The 22,582-nt window shown below is 43.0% G+C and overlaps 1 protein-coding gene and 1 long non-coding RNA gene across 2 annotated transcripts; both read right to left on the bottom strand.

Annotated features, from left to right (window-relative positions):
* Positions 1 to 844: 844 nt before the first annotated feature.
* Positions 845 to 16,672, bottom strand: LOC115946336 (uncharacterized). Its single transcript, XR_004080430.2, has 3 exons — positions 16,274 to 16,672; positions 15,879 to 15,964; positions 845 to 1,471 (listed from the first exon to the last, which is right to left on the bottom strand). It is a non-coding gene; the product is annotated as an uncharacterized lncRNA (long non-coding RNA).
* Positions 16,673 to 18,762: 2,090 nt separating this feature from the next.
* Positions 18,763 to 22,366, bottom strand: LOC115946331 (potassium voltage-gated channel subfamily A member 6-like). Its single transcript, XM_031048002.2, has one exon. It carries the CDS (start codon positions 22,358 to 22,360, stop codon positions 20,801 to 20,803), a length of 1,560 nt encoding a protein of 519 aa, XP_030903862.2. The 5' UTR covers positions 22,361 to 22,366; the 3' UTR covers positions 18,763 to 20,800.
* Between the last annotated feature and the right edge of the window lie 216 nt (positions 22,367 to 22,582).

Raw genomic sequence — 22,582 nt, 5'->3', positions numbered from 1 at the left:
GGATGAGACCCTCAGCCAGCAGCCAGGAGGAGATATTACAGCCTAAACTGTTCCAGGTGCCAAAAGCTACCAAATTAGAGTGAGCTGCCTTCCATCCTTTCTCCCTCACACACTGACTGTGAGGACTGGAAAACATGCTGAAAGTCATTTATGTGTATTGATAGAGAGTCCTAGGGAAATTGGATGCCCAGCATCCCTCAGAGTACCTTCCGAAAATCCCAGTTGTTATGCTCAGGGTATGTTTTTGTCCACACTTCCTCTCAGTCTCTCCCTTCCCAGAATCCATTCTTTTTACCCACCCTCCCACTCTCCTAGGCAGAGCTGGCAACACACACAGGGTGGATCCATCTTTGGTTACAGGCATTTGGCTGCATAACTGACCTTTCCTGCTGCCAAAGAGAGGGGATTCCAGGCCAGAGTATCCCACTCTGCCCTTCATTTTCCAGTGTTTATTGTGATTTCTATCACTTTCAGCACTACACAGCATGGACTTGTGGAGCTTGAAAAGCAACAGTTCTTTATCACAATGGTGCAATAGGAGAAGACTTCAGAGCATTTTCTTAGAACTCTGCAAACAATTATATTGCGTTTTTAGAACTGTCTGGCTATTGTGCCTTCTAAATCACATGAAAGACTACAAACAGTGCTATTTCAGTGAAACTCTCTACAGTCACTGAAACTAAACCCCTCCTTTGGAGGAGCAATGGATTCACATGTTCACCACAAGAACGGACTGTACATACGCTAAAGCAAGACACTTCCTAGCTAAATGAGAAACACCTCTGGTTTGGGCCCATCCCTTAGATACCAGATATTAGGCATGAACGTGATGATTGCTACTTGTAGAGCTATGTGAAACATCTACCATTTACTTGAGTTATGAAAACACAGTTTTAAATAGCACAGTAATCCAAGATCAAAAGACAGGCAGACAAATGGGCAGACTTTGGCCACTTGTTAGATCCTCTAGAGAAAGCTATTTATTCTTATAAGGGCTGACCTTATGCATTTGCCAGGACTAAATGCTCCACTTGAAAAAATGTTTAAAGTAAGTTTCAACAATGGAGTCTTTTGGAGGTGCCCAGTGTCAATTTCCAGCTTCCAACAGTACTCAGTGCTTGACTGGGGCTTTTGATGAACAGCTCATAAATGACTGTTATTTAGCCACTGGCAATTGAATCCGGCTTTATTTAGTTTCCCCAGAAATCAGACAAATTTGAATCTTATATGGGATTCTCCCTGCCTCCTCCCTCCAACCCTGTTCACATCTAGTTTCAGTTTCCTGGATCTAAGAGTGTTAAACCCTTTAACAAAGACCAGCAACAAGAAAACCACAAATCAAGGAAACCACTTTCCTGTCCATAAATGTTGTATTCCCTGCACACCGAGAAACTTCTCCAACTCTTCAGTAAGAAGATGCAACAATGTCTTTTGCAGCATCCTGACAGCTTTGCAGCATCCCGAATCCAGCCTAGCAAGGAAAAAAAAAGTGTTACATGTTAAAAAAATGCCCAAATGTATTATTTTGCATGGATCACAGTTAAGAAACATCAACCTAAGTGTTAATTTCTTAATAAGAATGCCTGAAGAAACCAAATTTGATATATCTTATCAACTACAGCTGGCTACAGTGGAAAGTGCCACAATTCTGTCCTTGCCTTGACACCTAGTGGAATGGGGATTTTTCCTTCTGGCTGATAGGAATTATACACATCTCTTCTTGCAGGAGACAAAATATGCATATTAGAAGGTTACAAAGTTTGTGAAGATGCATTACAGTGCTGTACTGCTCCAAGAATAGAGACCCAAGGTCTGATCTTTACCGAGTAACAGACACTTTGTTAATTCCTGAAGCCATTTTCTTTGTGTTGAATTTTAAGTCCCTTTAAGGCAGATCTATATTAACAATTTGGCTTAGAAGTCTTTTCCCCCATGCGAGGATCAGGAAAGTGCATCAGAGCAAGAGTGGGTTTCTTTCTACTCTTTTTAATCAGATCTGAAATAATTTATTGAGACAATGAATGGAAACCATGTTGGGTCTGCAAGGACTTTTCTTCATTTAGACACTTGTTCATCGTCACACTACAATGCTGTCCATTCTAGCTGCATCTAGGTCTATCTGCACGGGTGACACATGAAATCTAAAGGGCTATTCATAAGTTATGAAAAATATCTGCAGTCCTCTGTGACAAAAGAGAGAGAAAGGGAAGACAAAAGTTACTGGAATAAATGTGGCACTTATCCTTCCTAAAAGCCTGTTGCAGTCTGAAACTTCATATAACAGTTCCTCATAACTTCAGCAATACTTTCCTTTTCCCTCTTTATGTCAACAGTGCAAACCCTCAATTCTCCTAGCCTAACATGCCCCTAACAGTTACCTATTGCATTTTTCATTACATAGGATGGCACTTATGTGTTCCTACTGCTACCACCACAGAGGTGGTTTCTGTGATAAGCTGATAGAAGCCTCCCCCATGTCTGATAGAGCCAGTTCCAGCCATCTCCACGATGGGCACAGTGCTGGGTAAGGCTGAGCCCATCAATGATGCTGGTAACACCTCTGGGATAAGGTGTTTAAGAAGGGGTAAAAAAAAAACCCAAAACCAAACCAAAACAAAAATTGCACAACTGTAACTAGGAGAGAGCAGTGAAAACATGTGAGATGTTTTTATTTCTTATTATCCTACTCGGATTTGATTGGCAGTAAATTAAACTGATTTTCCAAGTTGAGTCTTTTTTGCCCATAATGGTACTTGGTGAGTGATCTCTCCCTGTCCTTATCTCAACTCAGGAGCCTTTAATTATATTCTTGTTCTCCCCTGTCCAGCTGAGGAGGGGAGTGATGGAGCAGCTTCGGTGGGCACCTGCTGTCCAGCCAGGGACAACCCACCACAGATACATGCTTAGTGATATTAAATTAATCATTTTAGGATTCCTGAGTCCTAAACAAAATTCCGAGGTCCAGACTTAATTTAACTGCGTGAGTAGCTGAGAGGGCTAGTCACAAACTTGAAGAAGTTAAACATGTGCCTGCCTAAATGTCATGAACAGCTCCAGCCTTGCATTGCAAGGAGTTTACACTCTTTATAGTTTTACACAGTATTTTCTACCAAGACAGTTCCATTTCCCACTCAGTACAAGAGTGTGAAAGCAGCTTAATGCAGTATGAAGACCACACACTTTCTAGTCCTTGTGCTCCCGCAATTCCTGCTACTGCTTGACAATGACTCAATTACCCAGAAAAAAAAAAAAGAGCAAGAACTGGCTATAAAAACAGTGTACCAGAGAGAAAGGCCTAAACCAGAAGGTCGGTTGCAACATTGCCAAAGTCCACAGGAGGAGAACGAAATAAGTGGGAGAAACATCAGAGACTGGAGAAGCCTACAAGGTGAACAGGTTTGTCAAGAGCTCTGTCTAGATTCAGAAAGGAGAAAATGCCAGTGGTACATAAAATATATAAATATGCAAGCTTACATATGTATAAACACATTCACAGTCACACAGAAGCTCCATATGTAAGCAGACCACACAGAAGCTCCATATTTAAGCAGACTGTAGATATCTAGAGATGTGTAAAATATTTCCAAAATTTGTAAAATGCATTTGCTTTTCATAAAGTTTTCTAAGAATAAGACAGCTCTGCCAACAAAATGTACGTCCTGCTTGCTTTGAGTTCACCAACGCTGTGAGAAATCCGATTTGCAGGCTAAATCTGTGCTGATCTTCAAAGCAATATTCCCTCACTGAAGTTTCTTGAATGTAAGCTTTTCCCTGCAGATTTTTGTGCTGAAGAGGGAAGTTTCCTATCCAAGGATTATGAAGACTGAACAAGCTGGTAGGCATACAAAAGCTAGCTCATAGTTTTAAAAAATTCAGAGCAACAATGGTTACTAGTGATTGCTTGGAGTTTGATAAGCAAAAGACCCCATCAAACAAAGCAGAGACAGATGTCTGCAACAGCTGCATTAATTGAACCTATGACAAATCACAGTGGGGTTTGTTGGTCTGATTCTACTTTCAGTTTAATATTGATGTATTTGATGTGGATCTTCCCCAGACTCAGTAAAGATGTTCCCCTGGAAAAAAGAATAGAGGAAAAGAGTCTACATGTTCCATATTTGATATCTGGGATCTCCTTTTAACCATAGTGTACATTAGTAATGCAGCAAATGCTTAGATATTGCAAAATATATTTTCTTAATAACTTAAGTCTGTCATAAGCCGCCAACACCCGATTGCAGTGCAGGTAGTACATCCGAATGTTATCTTGTCAAATACCTCCATGGCCCACAGGATGGCACTGTGCCACCCCACAAACACGCTACAGGCTTTTGGTGGCTTTTCCTGACAGCAGCAGTCAGGGTAAGGCAGGCTTTTTCACATCAGTTTTTTAACTCTGCATTTCCAGGCTTTCCAGAATTCAGCATAATTCCACAGATTCTCCCATGTCGGCACACCAGATGATCTTGTGTGTCTTTGCTCTGAAAGATTACCATCTGCTTTCTGTGGGTATTTTGCTTCAATAAACAACAGTGAGCTAAACCCAGAAAAGGGTTACCCTGGTAGCTACACAGCAACCTCCAGAACAACTGCTTCTTTCTGCTGCCGATAAACTGTATTTCATAAGCCTGAAACTAATTAATAACAGTGTGTACTGGCCTGCATCAAAAGGAGCGTGACCAGCAGGTCAAAGGAGGTGATCCTGCCCCTCTACTCTGCTCTCATGAGACCTCACCTGGAGTATTGTGTGAAGTTCTGGTGTCCTCAACATAAAAAGGACATGGACCTGTTGGAACAAGTCCAGAGGAGGGCCACGAGGATGATCAGGGGCCTGGAGCACCTCCCATGTGAAGACAGGCTGAGAAAGCTGGGGCTGTTCAGCCTGGAGAAGAGAAGGCTGCGTGGAGACCTCATAGCAGCCTTCCAGTATCTGAAGGGGGCCTACAGGGATGCCAGAGAGGGACTACTCATTAAGAACTGTAGTGACAGGACAAGGGGTAACGGGTTGAAACTTAAACAGCAGAGGTTTAGATTGGACATAGGGAAGAAGTTCTTTACTGTTAGGGTGGTGAGGCACTGGAATGGGTTGCCCAAGGAGGTTGTGAATGCTCCATCCCTGCTGGTGTTCAAGGCCAGGTTGGACAGGGCCTTGACTGATATGGTTTAGTGTGAGGCATCCCTGCCCATGGCAGGGGGGTTGGAACTAGATGATCTTAAGGTCCTCTCCAACCCTAGCTATTCTATGATTCTGCGATTCTATATTCACAGGACTGTACAAAACAAATTCAGTTAACAATCTTGCTAATTACCACATGATTCTACTTCAGATCACTGTTAAAAGCTTGGAATTTGTGTGGCCTACAGCTATCTAGAATAGACTGGAGGGTGCTGAAGACTTTACACACACATGCATGGATGCACTTGGCACATATGCTGCAGTTCAACTGATACAGCATCCACAGAGTTTCACGATCCTCTCCCATTTATGGGTCAAAGATGGAGACAAACCACAGACATTAAAATTTGGACTGTGGATCAGATTTCAAAGCCTTCTCATCACTGTTTGAAGATCCTATAACACAGGGTTTCGATTTTTCCTTAGACTCACAAAGCATCCCTTCAAGAAAAATATTCTGGGAGAGCTGCAGAGTCACTTACTCTAAATTAAAATTCAACAAGATACGCTTGTCTTTATTAGAAATTTTGAAAGGGATCACCAAGGTCATTTATTTCAGCCTAAAGTATCTGAGCTGATGAAGTAACTTGAGTTCTACTCAAGTTGAGCCTAACCTGTATCAGCTTTAACTTCATCTGCTTGCCCTGGTTAAAGCCTTATCTGTTTCATCTTCACTGCTGGTTTAAATGCTTCTTTTGAAGTATGGATATACCCAGGAGGCAGCATACAAAATCACAACAAAATATTAGAGCTGGATCTACAGCAGAGGCAAAGAGAAAAGTTGTCAAGGACAAGAGGCTGACAGAGACAACAAAGCAGCCATGGTCCTGCCCTCTGCTCTGCTTATACCCGAGCCCTGGGAAGCAGGATTGCAGCTGCTGATGAGAAGTGTGGAAAGGGACTTGGGATGAGGAAACTGCTGCCATGGCTGTGGCAATGACAATAGACACCTCTGCTCCTTACCTCTCCCCTCCTCTCAAGGGTCCCCAGGGCCCCTCTGTCTCAGCTCTCCTTTCTCTCTCTCCCTGTTCCTCCCCAGGGTTTAACTCTGGCCTCACATATGCACCACTACTTGATTTTGCCTTTGCAGCTGAGACACATCAGGCTGGCATAAACATTAATAAACTGATACAACCATATCAATCTATAGGAAAGTTGCCATCTTTGATGAAGTCATGGAGTTAAAGGAAAGCACTGTGAGGGGAGGTATTGGTCTGGTGGACTCCACTCATGGAAGTGTAAATGGGGGTGATATGGTGCAGGTCATATACTCAAGGGATCACCAGAGCAACCATCACCTAGACACAAGGAATGTGATCAAAACCAGCAATGTAAATACATGCAGCAAGTTAATTTACAGCTCACCAGTCCCTAAGAAGTGGGTAATTTGGGTCCATAGATCCTGTGTTCCTGTCACTCTGTCACTGTCAAGTACTAATCCAGTTTAGAGCAAGAGGCAGGGTTTTCAAACCTGCTTGCTATTGGTCCAACTCTGTTTCACTAAGATCACTAGAAAAAATTCCCAACAGCTATGGTGTGTTTAAGCTTTAACGGGCATTTTTAAATGCTATCTTCTATCAAACTTCTGGGAGATATTAATAGTATCTTATGAGTGCCTGACTTGTTAGTTAAGTATGTATATTCCTATTATAGTCACCTGAAGACCTACTAGTCAGATTTACAATTATTGGTGGAAAGAAGTGTATGGGCACAGGGAAAGACTATCACAGACAGTGTCACTGGATAAGTAAAGAAGGTCAACATCTCATTTATCCTATTTCCAGCTGCACAAATAATTATACCCTTTATGGAAGTTACAGCCATGTGAAACCAGAAAGAGGCTTATAGAGAAGCTGACTGAAGGTCCCACAGTAATCAGGTGCCCCAGCTGAAAACCAGCCCTGCCTCATATCATCTGCTTGTGATTCCCTGTAGGAAAGAAGGTAATTTGCATTATCTGGAGAAAAAAATGAGTTTACCAGCAAACACACTGATTGTTCCTATAGATCCTTATCACTGATAAACACCCAACTGCATGCTGAGGAGAAAAAGACTTTCTTTCCCTTCTACAGTTGTGGAAATTGAGGCATAGGGAAAAATGAAATGTCAGATCCAGACCCGGAATGTGCCTGTGGGTACCAGACTGGTATGGCGCTGTGGCAGATCCAACAGTTAAAACTCAAAAACATTCAAATAGGAACTTCTGTTATGCTTCAAAACACTGAATTTTCATAACAGGTCTCATTTCCTAACCATATGGAAAACTGACCAGCTCAAAAACTAGACTTCTAAAACACCTCTACCAGCCTGCCTAGTTGGCATCAGAAGAAAACTGTGCTGATGCATGAATACCAGCTGACAATTTGGCTCCACTTGGCTTAAACTGAATTTCTGCATCAGCAAGGTATTAAATATTTCGGCCATCAAGAAAACTCTTCATGCACCATGGTGGGCACAAAGACATGACAACAGGCCCTCTCCAAAAATGTGACTCAGGCACCTAAATGCACTACAGAACAAGAAGGAATTTGAAAGAGGATTCATCTGGGCCTTTTCACATATGCTTGTTTCTGAATCACCAATATATGACTAAATATAAACCACGAAGAGCCATGATTGCTATTCTATGTATCCTCGTGTTCCTCTGAAAAGCCATAAAGGAACAACAACTAGCAAAGCTTTTAAGAGGATTAGTTCCTAACAATGCCAATGAAAATCTGTAAAAAAAAATGATCTTGCCAGATTCAAAGTGCAGATTAGACTGCTCAGTACCAGTGAGCTGCTGGCACCCAAATCACCTTCGTGCTTGGAGAGCTAATATAAATACGTGAGAGAGATGGTGAACTCCTCCCATCTTCAGCATTTTTATCTTCCCTGATAGCAATTCAAGGGGTGAAAGAAAAGAAAAACCTGCATAAATTTACTTCTTTTGGACTAGAGAAGTTGATGTCAGCTTCTTATCTGCATGGCACATTCAACGGGCTTTCAATTTACCTTGCAGTAAGTTAAGCTCTGCGCTTTGTCAGACAGAAATATTTTGCACGCCTTTAATTATAAGGCAGCTTGTAAGGGATCAGAGAGTCAAGAATAAGGGGGTTGCACTGAATATTTTGGGTCTGGGCCTGAGGAAACAGAAATCAGATCAGCATGGCCAAAGCACTGGCCCAAAGCCAACACAGAGCTAGGTAACAGCAGGATTTCCTAGCATTTGGATATACCATTAGTATCATATACAGAACCAAACGTTTTTCTGAGTTGGTTTGATCCTCCCCATCCATATGTCAGTTACCACTGTTATGACAGTAACACCACACAGTGTCTTAGGGAGCAGGAGTCCCCATCTGTGCCTCATATTATATAGGTATTAGTTAAGAGATAGACATATTCAAAAAGATCTTCCTGTCTAAATGGTTTAGGGAAAAGGATCATCTAAATGACATAATACTGTCCCATTAGATATAAGGAAGAAGTTCTTTACTGTGAGTGTGGTCAGGCACTGGAACAGGTTACGCAAAGAAGTGGTAAATCCTCCATCCCTGGCAGCGCCCAAGGCCAGGTTGGACAGAGCTTTGAGTGACATAGCCTAGTGTGAGGCATCCCTGCCCATGGCAGGGGGGTTGGAACTAGATGATCTTAAGGTGCTTCCCAACCCAAACCACTCTGTGATTCTATGATTTTATTGCTGAGGCACTGAGATATGTAGGACATCCAAAGCCCATGTGACAGTACTGGGGACTGCCCCCTTAACTCCAAGTCCAATATTTAATTACAAGACCTTCCTTATTCAGTGGTCTTTTAGTTAACGAAAATCCTTACACAAACTTTTGATTGTTGCAAATCAGTAATAAGCAGAAATGCCAGGGCAAGAAGTACCAGCGGGTGCTTTTTCTGCTGAGTAGGTTACGTGACTGGGAGATGAAAAATGGAGAGGAAAGCTGCAACAGTTTCCAAAACCCATCACAGTTATATCACAGCTGCAGCTGGCTTGATCAATACGTATTCAGACATCTTCTATTGAAATGGTGATTAACGGTTACTATGCAAAGAAGAGCTCACTAGTCATCTTTTCTGAAATCCACTTAGCTAATGGCAGTTCACAAATCCTCACAGTTGGTTTTTAAAGAGCCAACAGAAAAAGGTAAGTAAGGGGGTGAGCTACAGGACACTGCAGATAGCACCTTCTACTTCCATTCTTCCCAGTACACCCAGGAAATTATCAATAAACATTTTTTCTTTTTTATTTTCCTTTTTTTTCTGTATTTTCTGCATTACATATTCTAGGAGTAGAAAAATCCTAAGGGGTTACCTGTGGAGTGGAAGCAGGAGGAGCTCAGAAACAGGGCAGACCACAGTTCTTAAAGACACGTTCCAGCAAGTTCGACTGCATTGTAAAGCAGTCTGGACTCATTAAACAACTTTTCAACCTGCACAGGTTTTCTAGTTGCAGAAAAGAACAAGTGGCTTGCCTCAGTAACAACCAAAGCACTGGAACATCCCTTCTATCACTACTAATACATGCTGAGGCACCCATACCATTTGGTCTGTCGTTTCATCTCTTTAGGAGCGTCTGAATATCATCTCACTGATTCAAGAAAGTATCAGAGCTGATACCAGAGCCACACTGCTTGTAATCAGGAACAATCAATGGCTACCATTGCATTGCTTGGAAAAATTTTGTATTTTACCTTCCTTATATATATTTCCTTAAAAAAGATAATTTTAAAAAGAAAAAAAAACATTCAGAACATCAAGAAAATGATCACGCACATTACAAAATTTTCCAAACATGCATTTTCTAAAAAATACCAAAATGAGCTGAAATGGAGCTCCTCTCACAAATATTGCTGATTTTGAGGAAGAGGCATCTTTTGATGGAAACATGTCTTACAGAAATGTTTGTAATCCACCAACAGAAAACTGTAATAGATCATCTAATAACAGACTAGTGGATGAGCAGTTGTGAATACCCTCAAAAATCTTTCTGAAAGTCATAGTGCCATCTGCAAGGACAGACTACAAAGATCAATCGCTTTGTGGGTATTATTTTGTAAGCATGAAAGACTATAGTCTACAGTACTAAAAGGAACGTACTTGAGAGTACTATTTTGGACACATTAAAATATGAGTGTAATTGAGAGCTTGAGAAATATACAATATATCTGTGGTATTTATCTAAAAAAATAAAATTACAGTGATAAAGTAGATGTTCCAAGTTTGGCCACCTGACACCAAATGGGACCAATAGAAAAACAGATATCCTGTACCCTTCTGTTTTACGCACTGATGATGAAGTGTGATTCAAACACAGAGTGTTCCTCCACCACTGACAAAGGAGCTTGTAAACAGAGCTCCTGACTGTTTAATGACAGGCCTACCCTTAAAAATATAAACCAATTATGAGAATGCAGGTCCTGACTAAGGAAGGTTTAAAACTGAAGTGTGAAAAGGGCAAATAGAGTCAGAACTTGGTCACAAGTTAAGAGCATGTTAGTGTTTCACACACTAGATAGAGTGCTCTTGAGCTGTTGACTTTGCAATGCAAAGCCATGAAAAGAGAATATATGTAAATAATATTTATGCATAAATAAATCAGTGTGGCTTGAAGATTCACAATAAATGCATCTCCCATGCTTGTTACACATCCTCATAAATCAACATAAATTTACTTGTAGGATTTGCTCCTGTGCTCTTTAACTGTACTCCCTGTCAAAGTCGACATCTCCTTGCTAAAAGACAAGGTTGCCAGGGCAAAGAATATGAAGATTTGTTCTGTAGCGCTAAAGAAGGAGTTCCAGATTCTGCTCATTTAGATGCTCGCTTTCGCACCACTCTCAAAAGCTAACTGTACCTTATTCTGCTCCTCTTATAGAATCAAGATACTCTCTCACTATTGGAAAGATCTTCGAGTTCCAAAGCAGTATGCACCACTCTAATCATGCAAGCCCTCTCACCAGCTTTTTGCTCTGTGTTTGTGTGGTGACTGCTACAGTAGGATCTTCACCATTAATGTGTTACAAGCCTCAGCCAACACTGTATACATAACCGCATTGCACATGTTAGACAATAATAAATTAAGAAGCACATAAACATATGCTGCTGGTGGTTTCTTTCATCAATTTCAAAGTGAACTGGTCTCAGAACAGATGCAATACTGCGTTCATAGTTCAGATGAAACTCATTGCCTCGTTCTGTATTTTTCTGATTCCTTTCTAATTTGGCCCACTGCCCTAACTCAAAAAATGATGCCAAGCACTGGGGACAAGCCCTTAAGACAATTTACAGACAACTGGATTTGTGTGCACTATCCTGCTAATGTAATTGATAAAGCTCAAATGGTGCCCATAGTCACATGCTTTCACAAGCTGCACGGTTATTTGTAAAATTTCCTGTGCTTTTCTTTTTCCTTTTTTTTACTTAAAGAAGAAAAAGCACAGCTATTTCTTCTCTTAAACAGTAGAATAAGCAAGCCAAAATATAGATACAAACCACAAGAGAAGGGTTTCCTCATAAAAGTGAACAAAGCAGCAATGAGCTAGAAGGCTCAAGAACAAAGTATAAGGACAGGTTCTTCTTGGTGCTTTTCTGACATGGGGTTGGATGGATGGGTGAAGCTCCCACCTTGGTAAATGTCTATTCTATCTGCTGAGCTTAACAGGGTATTTTGTGACTTTTCCACAGCATGAAATGAAATGAAAGAGGTAAGCAAGGAAAAGTGAAGCTTTATGCTGTCTCTGCCACAACAGTGCCTAGAATAGGAAATTATTCTGCTACCCTCTTCAGACCACAGTGGCCATTGATACCACCTGCTCTGACCTTCCATACAACAAAAGTTGTTGAAGATCATACATCTCTGTTGATTTCTGCATCCGAATCAGATAAACTGGCTCAGCTGTAGCAGAGCTGGCTCAAGGGTTTTCTCAAAATTAGGTGCAATGCACTGTTCAAATGATTCCAAGGAGCTCATGGTAGTGAGGACTTACCAGAGACCCCAGGAAGAAGGAAGGTCATCACAGAGAGGTCTGGATAGGGAGAAAAGATCAGACAACATCAGCAGGGGTTCCAGGTTGAGGGGAAGAGCAGTGAACAGAGACTGGTGGTATTTTAAAGGGCGTGAATTTACCCTCTGCCTCCAGACTAGTTCCTAGCGTGATTTGGTACCCCCAGACCCAACCTATCCACTCCTAAGACTTCTTTTGCTTCCCCCAGTCTCATAGAGAAAAAACATCTCGCAAGACTTACAGTTTTTCCCCCAGTTTCCCCTCCTACACCCTCCCCCCCAAGTATTACATAATAACATCACCAGGATCTGGTGGTACATAGTTAAATGGGTGCAGTGTGGCAAATGAGTTGGTGGGCACAAGAAATAAGGGAAGATCTTAAAATTTCTCATTTATTCAGCATCTTAAATACATCCTAGGTGTAGGAGAGTGATTCCAGTAGACAAAGTCACTGAACTTAGACTGTTTCCATTGCATGTAACTACTTCCATATTATCTCTTTCATAAATTTAACAAAATCCACCTGGAAAAAAAAGAAAATAAACCTGTATTTTGTCTTCATTTCTACTATCCAAGCTGGAATGAGCTTTCATTTCTCCTTCTTTGTCTATTAGAAATCATCTTCTTCTTTCCAGGATGAATTTAATCATAGCCATTTTGTGCTCTGCTGGTCAAGTCCATCATTGCCTTTTAGTTTCAATAGATCCTACCTCGTTTTGGCTACTCTGCCCTCAGTATTTTTGTAACTACAGGTCTTGTCAATCTTTTGCTGTCCTAGAAAAGTCAGGCTCTTCCAACTGCCTCTTGCAGAGCAGTTTCCATTTGCCTGATCATTCCTGCTGCTCTTCTGCACATCCTTCCTGACCAAATTTAGGTCACCAAAAATGCACATGACATTCCAGATGAGGCCTTATGGAATTAATATTTCCCACGTGGTACTGAATGTGCTCCTTCTAAAACTTTCAAAGACTTCCACCTGCAGCTTTTACGGCTGCATTACTCTGGTGGTTCAGTAAGTGACACTGGCACTCTGGCTGATCTGAAAGTATCCCCAGTCTTTCTTGTTGTCTGTCTTCTCCAGCTGATAAGCTTGCCATGAAAATCCCTACCACAACATTAATTTCTGTGCTGTTTATAATGTATTCAAGTCAATTAGTAGATTCAGTAATCTAGTTCTGTGTCCTAATACACAATCTTGACAATGACACTGCAGTTACTTCATTACTAAATTTCATTGTCTCAGTTCTACTGATAATACTTTAAACAATCCCAGAACTAACCCTTGAGGAACTCCTTTAAGAAGCTCCCTCCTGTCTCACACAGTGTATTTACACTGTTCTTTACTTACTGTATTCCTTCTGTTCACCCTCATCTTCCCCACCTGAAGGGGTATTTTTCCATACAGCATGCTAGTGGCCTTTATATGAAGCTCTTTGTCCAGTTTCAGGGAAGGCATGATTGAGATCAGCAAAGACGGAGCAGGAAAGAAGTAGCCAAATTTGTTCAGTGTCCCCTGAAAATTGAGACTCTGAAACCAACAGATGTATAGCAAATCTGCCAGGACTGCAACAAGTTTTACATAGCCACATTAGCAAAAACTGAAGGAGGGTTAGAGTTTGTCTCCGTACCTGCCTCTGCTACCCTTGTATTATAATATTACTTAAGACTTGCAATTACGTTTATTTAGCTTAAAAAACTCTCACTCCTTGGAAAACATATCCAAGCATGAGGCAGTTGATGGAAATTGGAATAGGTAAGAGGTCAGGAATCTAGGGGCAGCAACTGCTCCATTCAACATGGACAATCTGGTGACCATGTACACCCCACAGCAGACCTGAATTCTGCTCCAGCCAGGCATGTGAGTGCAATGTCAAGGAAACAAAATAGCAGACCATGGCACAGCAGACAGGCACTCACCTTCCCCTTATGGTATGGTAATGGTGCACCTTCCTGAGAATGCCAGAGTGGATAAGCAAACAAAAAGATTGTGGTCCAATTCTGCTTTCACCAGGGATAAATTTGGAGTCACTTCACTGACGTCAGTGCAGTTACTGCAGAATTGCACCAGTGTAAAAGAGGGCAGCATCTGCTTTCTGAAAATGGATGCCATCAAGCTAATTGAAAACAACAGATGTATCAACAAACAGCGAGAGGATACAGTAATGTTCCCGTTTTCTTGTAAAATACCATTTAATTTCTCTCCAGAGAATGTAAGAGAATAAACCAATAAACCAATAGGTACTCTAAAAGAAAAATCTTCTGTTGGTGTAAAATTTATACAGCCTTTTAGGTGAATGCACCAATGATTATCTGCAACACCCAAAGAGATCTACTGTACACATCTGCACTTACAGCCCTCCCTTTTGGCACTTATTCTTCTCTCTCAGTTACCTAAACCAGGAATCACACCATTCATATCCTTAAGGATAAGTTTATCTAGCCTTGGGCAGAGAGCAGAATTGGGACCCCTGTTTTCTTTAAACAGTCAGTGGCTACAATACCATTAAAATTTGGTTATTTAGTGGCTACACTTGGTATCTAAATTGAGAAATTTGTAATTTATAGAAATTTTTTACTAAAGGTCTTCCAAAACTTTACACACAACTAAGTGTTTTTATATTCATTTAGTGGAAGTGAAGCTAAAGAAGGACTTATTGAACTTTCAGTTACATTTTGTAAAACAACAAAAGTTTCCCATGAGTCTTGTCTCTAATGAATAGGCAATATGGCTTTGGTATTTTAGGGTGACCAGTAAGTTGATGAGCACTTTTCCTCCTGTGCAACATTTCCTTTCTTTCACTAAGAAAAAGCTGTACACAGGGAAGTTCAATCTATTGCTCCGGCCCCTCTTAGTCTGCACTACAGAAAACATGGACATTTCCTGTAGTGTTTATCAATGAATGTTTATGCTTTAAACATAAAGCATAAACATAAACCCCACACAGATCGCAGTTATGGATTTCCCAAAGTGTAAAACTATGCAATGATATTCAAGCTCTTGCACCAGCCAACAAGCCCCACAATTCCCTTGAGCAAGTAAAACCCAGCCACTTAGGCAAGGTATATAGCATTAATGTGTGCTAACAGCATAAGCAACACTGAAAAGAAATGGCTGTTACTGCAGTCCCTGTCTGCTTTTCCCCAAAAACACTTGTCTGGGTTGATTCCCCTGACTAAGGTCTTGCCTTATTTAGGACCTGACCATGCAGAAGAAGAACTCCATCTTGTAATTGCTATGCAATTTCATCATCGTCTCTAGTGGCAGCTAAAGACATTCGACATTCACAGGTTCATTTTATCAGAGGATTAAGTCTTTTCATCCTGCAAGCACCTGCTCCTCTCCTTAACTTTATGTGTAAAGCAGATGACTGCAAGTCAGGGATTTGACTGTGAGCCTGCTGATAACATGGATACAATTGTCTTCAGAATAGGATTTGTCTGGAGTGTGAGCACCGAAAAGCAAAGATGAAGAGTTCAGACTGTGCTCTGGGTTACAGCAATGTGAATAGAGTTATCTTGTGCTTACAGGGCTGCAGCTGAGGGCAGAATCTTGTTTAGTCTTAAAACTTCTCTATAAATTTGTATGTACATTTCCACCACTGAGAAAATAAATAAATAAATAAATAAATAAAATCCTGCTGCTCTTATTTTTGTCAATATAACCATAAGGAGAAGCTTAACTTTGCAAAGTTTGGTAGACTTACTTGGACTCAAGTCACGTGAGAGCTTTTGGGAAAGCTGTGGTTAATTCCTGCTGTAATCTGCAGATCTTTCCTGATATAGACAGGACCTCAGGAAAAGAACAAATAAAAATAAGCATTTTAAGAAATAGTACATATGTTCTGACTCAATGCAAAAGATTGAAGTTGAAGCCCAGTATAAACCAAGGTAGTTGTACTAAATGGAGTTTTTCCAACTTGAATCAGCAGATGGGGAGAATCTGGCTCATACTACATTGATGTATTTTATTATTATCTTCCTTTTTTTCACCTAGAACCAGATTCTCCCTTTAGGCTGCAAATCTTAACTAGGAAATCCTGCCTCATTAATCCCAAGAAACTCTGAGTCATTAATTTCACAGAAGAAAAAGAAACCTTACCTACTTCTGCTAAAGCAGCTGTTTGTTCCTTTGCTTTTAGGATTGGTGCTGTTCTTTCCATCACACTCTGGAAGACACTTCAGTCCTTACCCTGCCTTTTGCTGCCCTGAATTTCCTCTGTACTCCTTCTTCTTCATCTCCATAGGACCTCTGTACACTGAACGAGAGGGCCTAGGAGAGAACACCAAGTCCGATCCCCTTCACTCCCATAGCTGCTGTAGCAGTGAATTTTTACCCATGAAAGCTGAATCAGAAGGAACAGGGCCAAACCAGCAATCCTGAATTATGACTTTTTCCAAGCAAGAGCAGAATAGCAATTTCATCTTGGAGGTGAGTGCAGGGATACACCAGTAATACAGGCTTTGAAATACCACATAACAGCTCTTCATGCCTTTCACACTTACAGTCTTTGATGTGGTCAATGCGTTGCAGATAAAAAACCAGTGTTCTCAGTAAAATTCTTGCCCTTCCTTCCTTTCCCACCTTCAATGAGATGCTTTCTGCCCTGTCTTGCTTTGGTGTAAAACATCTCATGGGAAAATCATCGGGGAACTGATTGTTGCAGAACAGCCGAGGGTTCAGGAACGAGCAATAGTTCCTTCCACAGCAAAACTATTTCCTAATGAGATTGTTGAAAAGGAAGTTTCTGGGTTTTTTTAATCTGATGCTTTAGCTTGTATTGCTTTCCACCAGGCACCCAGTTGACTCTACATTCATAGGCCAGTTGCCCCTCAGCTCCTTGACTGCGAGTGCTCAGATTGTCCTTCACACACTCCCCACCTCTCTGTGTGCAAGGATATACAAATATAATCCCTTCCCATCTCCTGGTTTGCACTCTTTGCTTTCACATGCTGAAAACTGTGTCTGAAGTCGGACAGGACAGTTGTACATGATATAAGGCGGTGGGATCATTTCCAGTAAGCAAAGAAACAGCTGTAAAGACAAGGTGCTAATATCTAAAAACTGAAAATATGCAACGAGTGCTTTTGCTTGTAGCCACAGTCACAGGGTAAAGAGAAACAGTCTGGGAGGTTGTTATGGAAACAAGTCCCTGGAGGTGCCTACTTTGCTTCATGAGGATGTGATCTGCCTTCAGAAGGAAACAGCTAGACAGACGGATTCAGATTCTGGACATCCAGGAGTGAGTGCTAAGGGCTGAGAACTTGAGGTAAGTGATACTGTGATTTAGCGACGTGAGTCCTCTGTGAATCCAGTGGCAGAGGTACCACTATGTCCCATCAGTCACTTGAAAACAAAATCCAAAGGCTCCTTAATACAAATGTTGAATTCCAGAACTTGTATAGCATAGAGTGTTATTGATGACTCTGGGATTTCACTGCCTTGATTTTCAGAAGGTGCTTAGAGAAGGTTTTGCATGGTGAAATGGAAGTCCCAGGGTTAGTTTCCAAGCTTCTGTTGGCTTTTCATATTTCTCTTGGCTCTAACACAGAAAACCCAGGGAGCAAACACCATTCCTGTTTTCACATTTTCATTTGCACTTTCTTTTCAGAACTGAAAAATGTGGATGGCAAAAAGTACACAAAGCTGCCTGGTTGCAACAGAGGTCCCTTGCACCAGTGCTTTGTGTGTGCATCTGCACACGTGCATGCATTTGTATGGAGATTTTCAGAAACCACAACACTCCAGCTACAAACTCACTACTGAATTTCACCTGAGAGCAAGAAATTTCTTTCCAAGAGCATTTCTCTAAGACATGCTGGGTTTATGCTACCAGTAACTTATCTCTAATCTTTTCTTTAGCCAGAGCCTCTGTGCCCTGTCATCGGTCATGCTGGTTGGAAGAACAACCTGTTATGAGCAGGGAGGGCTCCTGCCTGGCAGGGGCAACAGGGTCAGGCCCAAGGGAAGAAATGAGCACAGGAATTTTCTGACGTAGGCTCCTCCTGATCTTGTGCTTAACCTGAGTTTTTTATATCTTACTTTGGGGAAACTTTTATCAGCTGATACACTCAGGCATAAAATAACCCCAAACATGGGCATTCTGCTAGAAGACAGCAGGAGCCTTGAAACATCCCTCTTAAATAGCAGGCTCTTTTGCTAGTTTCTAGAACATCTGCTTGAGAAACACAAAATGTGAAGTCACTCTCCTGCACTCACAGAAAAGATTTCATTATAGGGATCCTGAAATACAGCTAAGAACAACAGCCTTTTACTAAATTAACTCAGTGACCAAGACAACTTTTTACATAAAATCAATAGACGTACCACTGTGCTGATCCTTCCTCAGTCCCATTTATTCACCAGGATTACTTAACCACCAGCTGGTTACATGTTTCAAGGGATGCAGAATGGCTCCCAAAGCCCAGACCTTCAGGCATTTGCCTCAGTCCCGATGAAACAAAGAGGAATTAGGCACCTATGTATTCAGGCAAACGCCTCTCAAGCTAACAGAGGCCTCATCACATCACATATGTCTCCCAGACTGACCTGCAGTACCTGAGACAAGTGACATTTTGCTACTGATTTCAGAGAGAGAGAACAAAGATTTTAATATAAAGGTTGTGCGTTCACACCAGGGGAGATCCCTGAACACTAAAAACCTTTGAGAAGACAACAGGACTCTGGAGAAATACAGCAGTTAGGATTTACACAAACAACTTCTACTGTATGATCAGGGCCCAGATGAGGAGAAGCCACAATAAAAGCACTCTAGGCATGGAGCCAGATCTCAAGACAACAAAAAACAAGCAGGGTAACAAAGATGAAAACAGACTGAATCTCACAACCAATTCTATAGCCTATTCTGACTATATTACAGTATATGCCTTTAGCATTCTTAGTCTTATGGTTGAAAAGCATAATATATACATAAAGTGTATTCTATATATTTTGCATCTTGATATTATGTCTGTTTTATGTATTACATGAGTCACATGCAATATGTAGTACATTCTAATACGCATATCACACAGTATGATGCAAGGCATTAATGGCTGCCTCTGCTTTCATACACATGCACACATGTGAATGCAGAATATACACTTAGATTTAAAACAACGAAGACTTTTCCTTGCAGGAAAATTTGCCAATAGAATCTGAAAACATCAATTTCTCCTTCTGACCCACTGGCAGCTTTCGAAACACTTTAAGTTTTGGGGTAAGGCAAAGCTGATAAAAAATCCTAAAATGATCTGGGAAGCAAAATGTGCATTTTAAGATGCAACCCCTTGGTCCCTTGGCAAACCAGCATTGCAAGTTATGCATTTTGCATTGCTAGCATGGATGGCTGTCATAAAACCTAGTTCATGCAAAAGACATTCCTGTGCCTTTTGTACATGAAATACCAAGAACTGGCTAGATGAGTAATGCAGCAAAAGCCTATCTCCAAGGCTAGCTGTTTCTCCCCTCATTTGAAAGGCCTGGGGTATGCTGTTGGGTTTGTGCAGATGGCTTAGGGAAGTTTGTATCTGTGCCAATCTCAGTCTCAAATGCTGACACACTTTACCCTGGGGCATTTTATGCTTGTTACCCTCTAAATCAGTGCAGGATTCAGACAGCAGAGGTGCAGCTGCCTGTGGTCCAGGTTTTTTGCCATGTCAACAAAATACCAACAGGAAAACTTCCCTAACCTATACAAATGCTTCAATAAATATACAGTGAAGTCAATTGCTCTCACATGCCTGACTACAGAACTGAGTATCTGGAGCACAAAGCACATTTCATTAAACAATATTGTGTGGAGATAACAAATGAATTTACTCAAATGTGCCTTGCTTCAGAAGGCACCACTATGAAGATTAAGTTGGTACAATAAAAGCCAATTAACATTAGGACAGTGGCAAAAAATAAGGCTGAAATAAGCTGAAAAACATGGAGAATCTTCACCAAGCCTGTTGATTTTTATAAGCCTGTTTTTGATAAATCATATATGGTCACAAGTAGCAAAGAGCTTTTAGTTCTATGCATCTTTTCTGAAACACAAACCAAGAGGATCTTCAGCATGCCAAGTGTTGCAAAGAAGGCAAGCATCTACTTGCTGACTTTCTCTTACAGCTGCAGAACTCACTGTGATGCTGGCTACGGCGTTTCCATTATTCAAAGGCAATGGCATGGCAGGCTTGACTTATCCCACAGCCAAGGGCACTGCACTAGCACAGGAACCATGGGCACAGCTTGAGGCAGATGTTTGTAGCCCCTTTAACTGTTTACTCCCTTCTAAATCCTTCAGCTGAAGTAGTGGCAAGGGCTTCTCTGCTAGTGGAGTAGACAGGCAAAGTTTCATGGCAAATGTTGAATCAAAGCAGTCTTCAAAAACAGAAAGAAATTCACAAGGGAGTGGGGGATGACAGCTAGCACTCCACAGAACAAAGCGAGAACATTACTGGCTGCACACGGTAATGAGAAACAGCAAATCAGGACAGAAGAGCCCATTATCACAATCATTCTGTTTACGGTATCACAGTTCACAGTCTGGCATGTAAATGCTGAATAGATCCAGCTGCTAGTAGGAAGACGGCTGTGTAGCAGCTTGCAGCTCCACGTCTGGACTCAGACTAACAAAACTGATCACACCTCTGTCAGCATTTTCTTCTCTTTATAACCCTGGTTGTTGGGAGGAATGAAGTTGGAATATTTCATGGACTCCAGGTCTTCTGCTTCCAGGAATTCAGATTTGCTGAGAGATTGATTACTGTCCCCCTTCTTGGGCTCAGAGAAGGGTGACTGCTGCTGGCCACAGGTGACATGGGTGTACTGGCACTGCTCTTCATGATCAGTCTCTCGGTGGTAGAAGTAATTGAAGTTGGACACAATGACAGGGACAGGGAGGGCAATGGTGAGCACACCTGCGATGGCACACAGGGAGCCCACAATCTTGCCGCCAATTGTCATGGGATACATGTCACCATAGCCCACGGTGGTCATGGACACCACAGCCCACCAAAAAGCATCAGGGATGCTGGTGAACAGGGAGTCAGGGTCATCAGTCTCTGCAAAGTACACAGCACTGGAGAAGAGGATCACCCCAATGAACAAGAAAAAGATGAGGAGGCCCAGCTCCCTCATGCTGGCCTGGAGGGTCTTCCCCAAGATCTGCAGCCCCTTGGAGTGCCTGGAGAGCTTGAAGATCCTGAACACTCTGACCAAGCGGATTACTCTGAGGATGGCGAGGGACATGGCTTGCTGCTGGCCCCCGTTGTTGCTGCTGCTCCCAGGCTGCTGCTTCTGTTGTTGCTGCTGGGCCAGCTCAGTTCCCAGGGTGATGAAGTAGGGGATGATGGCCACGATGTCGATGATGTTCATGATATTGCGGGAGAACTCGGGCTTGCTGGGGCAGGCGAAGAAGCGGACGAGGAGTTCAAAGGAGAACCAGATGATGCACAGGGTCTCGATGAGGAAGAAGGGGTCGGTGAAGAAGGGCCCAGCGCCTGCGGCAGGGCGCAGGGGAGGCGGACTCCCGCTGGGAGCCGCCGGCGGTGGCAGCAGCAGCAGCGCCTCGTCGCCGGGGGGCGCCGCTTCCCCAAAGGCGGGCTGGGGGCCCTTGGGCTCCTGCCGAAACTCGGGCAGGGTCTCCAGGCAGAAGATAACGATGGAGATGAGGATGACCAGCACGGAGACAATGGCGATGGCCCGGGCTGGCCCTGAGCTCTCGGGGTACTCAAAGAGGAGCCAGACCTGGCGCTGGAAGTGATGCTGTGGCAGGGGCTTCTCCTCCTCTTGGATGAAGCCCTCGTCCTCCCGGAAAGTCTCGATGGCCTCCTGGCCCAGTTGGTAGAAGCGGATCTCCTCCAGGAAGATGTCGAGGGGCACATGGACCGGCCGGCGGAGCCGGCCTCCAGACTGGTAGTAATAGAGGATGGCGTCGAAGCTGGGCCGGTTGCGGTCGAAAAAGTACTCGTTGCGGAGCGGGTCGAAGTAGCGCACCCTGCGGCTGGGGTCGCCCAACAGCGTGTCGGGGAAGATGGACAGGGTCCGCAGCTGCGTCTCGAAGCGCAGCCCCGAGATGTTGATCACCAGCCGCTCGCTGCTGCAGCAGCTCCCGCCGCTCCGTTCCTCGCCCGGCGCCTCCGCCTCGCCGCCGCCGCCCGCCCGCGGGGCCGCCAGCGCCAGCGGCTCCTCCGCCCGCATCCCTCCCGCTCTGCCCCGCTCTGCGCCGCCGACTCGCCCCGCTTCGCCTTCAGCGGGCGGCCTCGCCACCGGCCGCCATCGCCCGCCGCCGCCCCGCCTGTTGCGCCTCGCTGTGGCCGCGCTGGCCCGCCGGCTACGCGGGGCTCCCGGCGCGGCGCAGCTCCTCCTACGGCCGCGGTCCTGGTTCCGTCCCCGGCGAGCTGCTGCACGGCGCGCCCGGCT

Source organism: Melopsittacus undulatus, chromosome 5 (assembly GCF_012275295.1).
Source record: "Melopsittacus undulatus isolate bMelUnd1 chromosome 5, bMelUnd1.mat.Z, whole genome shotgun sequence".
Lineage (NCBI taxonomy): Eukaryota > Metazoa > Chordata > Aves > Psittaciformes > Psittaculidae > Melopsittacus > Melopsittacus undulatus.
The sequence above is the reverse complement of the archived record's forward strand: the minus strand, read 5'-3'. Positions and strand labels throughout refer to the sequence as shown.

Excerpts from the sequence above, each read along its gene's own strand:
- LOC115946331 (XM_031048002.2), bottom strand. The coding sequence starts at position 22,360 with ATGCGGGCGGAGGAGCCGCTGGCGCTGGCGGCCCCGCGGGCGGGCGGC.